At 56.2% G+C, this 1,465-nt stretch overlaps 2 protein-coding genes across 2 annotated transcripts in view; one reads left to right on the forward strand and one right to left on the reverse strand.

The window, feature by feature from the left end:
- The window catches only part of NDUFS6 (NADH:ubiquinone oxidoreductase subunit S6), a gene marked incomplete at its 5' end in the record, with an annotated part of 18,858 nt that overhangs the window by 4,579 nt on the left and 12,814 nt on the right, over positions 1-1,465 (reverse strand). The window contains one exon of the mRNA XM_029941297.1: positions 872-925. Within this exon, the coding sequence (XP_029797157.1) occupies positions 872-925 (54 nt within the window). The remainder of the gene's footprint in view (positions 1-871; positions 926-1,465) is intronic.
- The window catches only part of MRPL36 (mitochondrial ribosomal protein L36), a 1,866-nt gene continuing 1,307 nt past the window's right edge, over positions 907-1,465 (forward strand). Inside the window, exon 1 of the mRNA XM_029941093.1 lies at positions 907-1,135. The gene's annotated coding sequence lies outside the window, so the exon portion shown is untranslated. The remainder of the gene's footprint in view (positions 1,136-1,465) is intronic.

Consider the following 1,465-nt stretch of genomic DNA (forward strand, 5'->3'; position numbering starts at 1 on the left):
TGATTGGCTCCCACCAAAAGTAACAATGAATGGGTAAACCTGCTGTCAATAATATTGTGCAATAGTGATTGGGACTACCTGTGTCACGATTTCCTGTAACTCCCCCTTCCCGAACCCCATAAAGGCCCTGCCTCCCCCTTTGTTCGGGGCTCTCAGCGCGGATCCGCTGCGCCGGTGAAGTCTGTGAGCCCGAGCTGAGACTCGGCCAGCCTAAGCCCGTAATAAACCCGCCCTTTGCTTTTGCATGCGTGACTCGGTCTCCCTGGCGGTTTCTGGGTTTTGGGGGCAATATTAAAATCTGGGCATAACACGTGCACAAAGACTGGGGAGCTGGCAGCGCGGGTGAGAGGGACCAGGACTCCGACAGGTCCCTGCGAGCAGACCCCACCGTTGCGCCCTGTCCCCAGCGGTCACACTCACGGCGGGTGAGCAGTCAGACCCACGTGGGGAAGGATACCCCTCATGCCAGTTTCAGCTCCCGAGTGTCCGTCCCTGGGAGAACACGGCCTAGTCTGTCTGGCAGGAAACACGACAAGCATGTCCCAGAAATGTGACCGAAAGCGTGAATTTTAAAAGCTGCCATTACTTCCTTTAACCTGGAGATCTCAGGAGCGTAAGGCACAGACATGGAAAAAAAGATCACTCCCATTTACACACACACACACACACACACACACACAACAGTCACAAGCGTCACGTTTAATTTCAGGGGGAAACTGAACGTTTAGCGTTTCAGGGACGTGCAGAATTCCAAGGCTTCCGGCGTGCTCACAATCAGAGTTTACGTCTGCGCGTTCACTTCTACTTACCATCGGTGGGTTACGTGAAGGGTTTACAAAAACCTACCTCTTTCACCAGACCTTTCGCTTACCTCTTTCTGTCGACCTACAAATCGGATTCTCCGATAGTCTTTATCATCATAAACCTGAAAAGAAAAAGACCTTATGTGATATCCACAGCCTGATTCGGAAGGAAGTCACTTAGTATCAACAGTAAACATTACAGGAAAAGTGCTTTGTCTTAACATTCTGGCCACTCACGACCAAACGCGTGAGGCGCGTCGTGTACCTCTGTAACCAGGCGCCTTCTTGAGCAACACACCGAGGGTGAGGAGGGCAACAGTCTGCATCGGAAGGTAGGGAGGTGGGGTCTGCAAGAGCGGAGGCCAAATCGGGCGGAGGAGGGGCGCCCCCAATTCTCCTTCCCCTCGGGCGGCAGCGGATCAAAGTTCGGGGACCCCTGACCACAGAGGCACCTCGCTCATCGTCCCGCTTCTGGGTCTTAGACAACAGCGGCCCCTCGACTGGTTAAAATGCACTAGCCAGCCCCGCGCAGACACGACAGCGCCCTGCCCGCAGAGCCGGGCGTCGCGGGCCCCCCGGCAAGCCTGTCCCCACCGACCAGCCTGGTGCGGCGGCTGGCGAAGCGCGGAGGACGGGTCCGCCCCGGCGGCCGCCGTGGGGGT

Source organism: Suricata suricatta, chromosome 6 (assembly GCF_006229205.1).
Source record: "Suricata suricatta isolate VVHF042 chromosome 6, meerkat_22Aug2017_6uvM2_HiC, whole genome shotgun sequence".
Taxonomy (NCBI): domain Eukaryota; kingdom Metazoa; phylum Chordata; class Mammalia; order Carnivora; family Herpestidae; genus Suricata; species Suricata suricatta.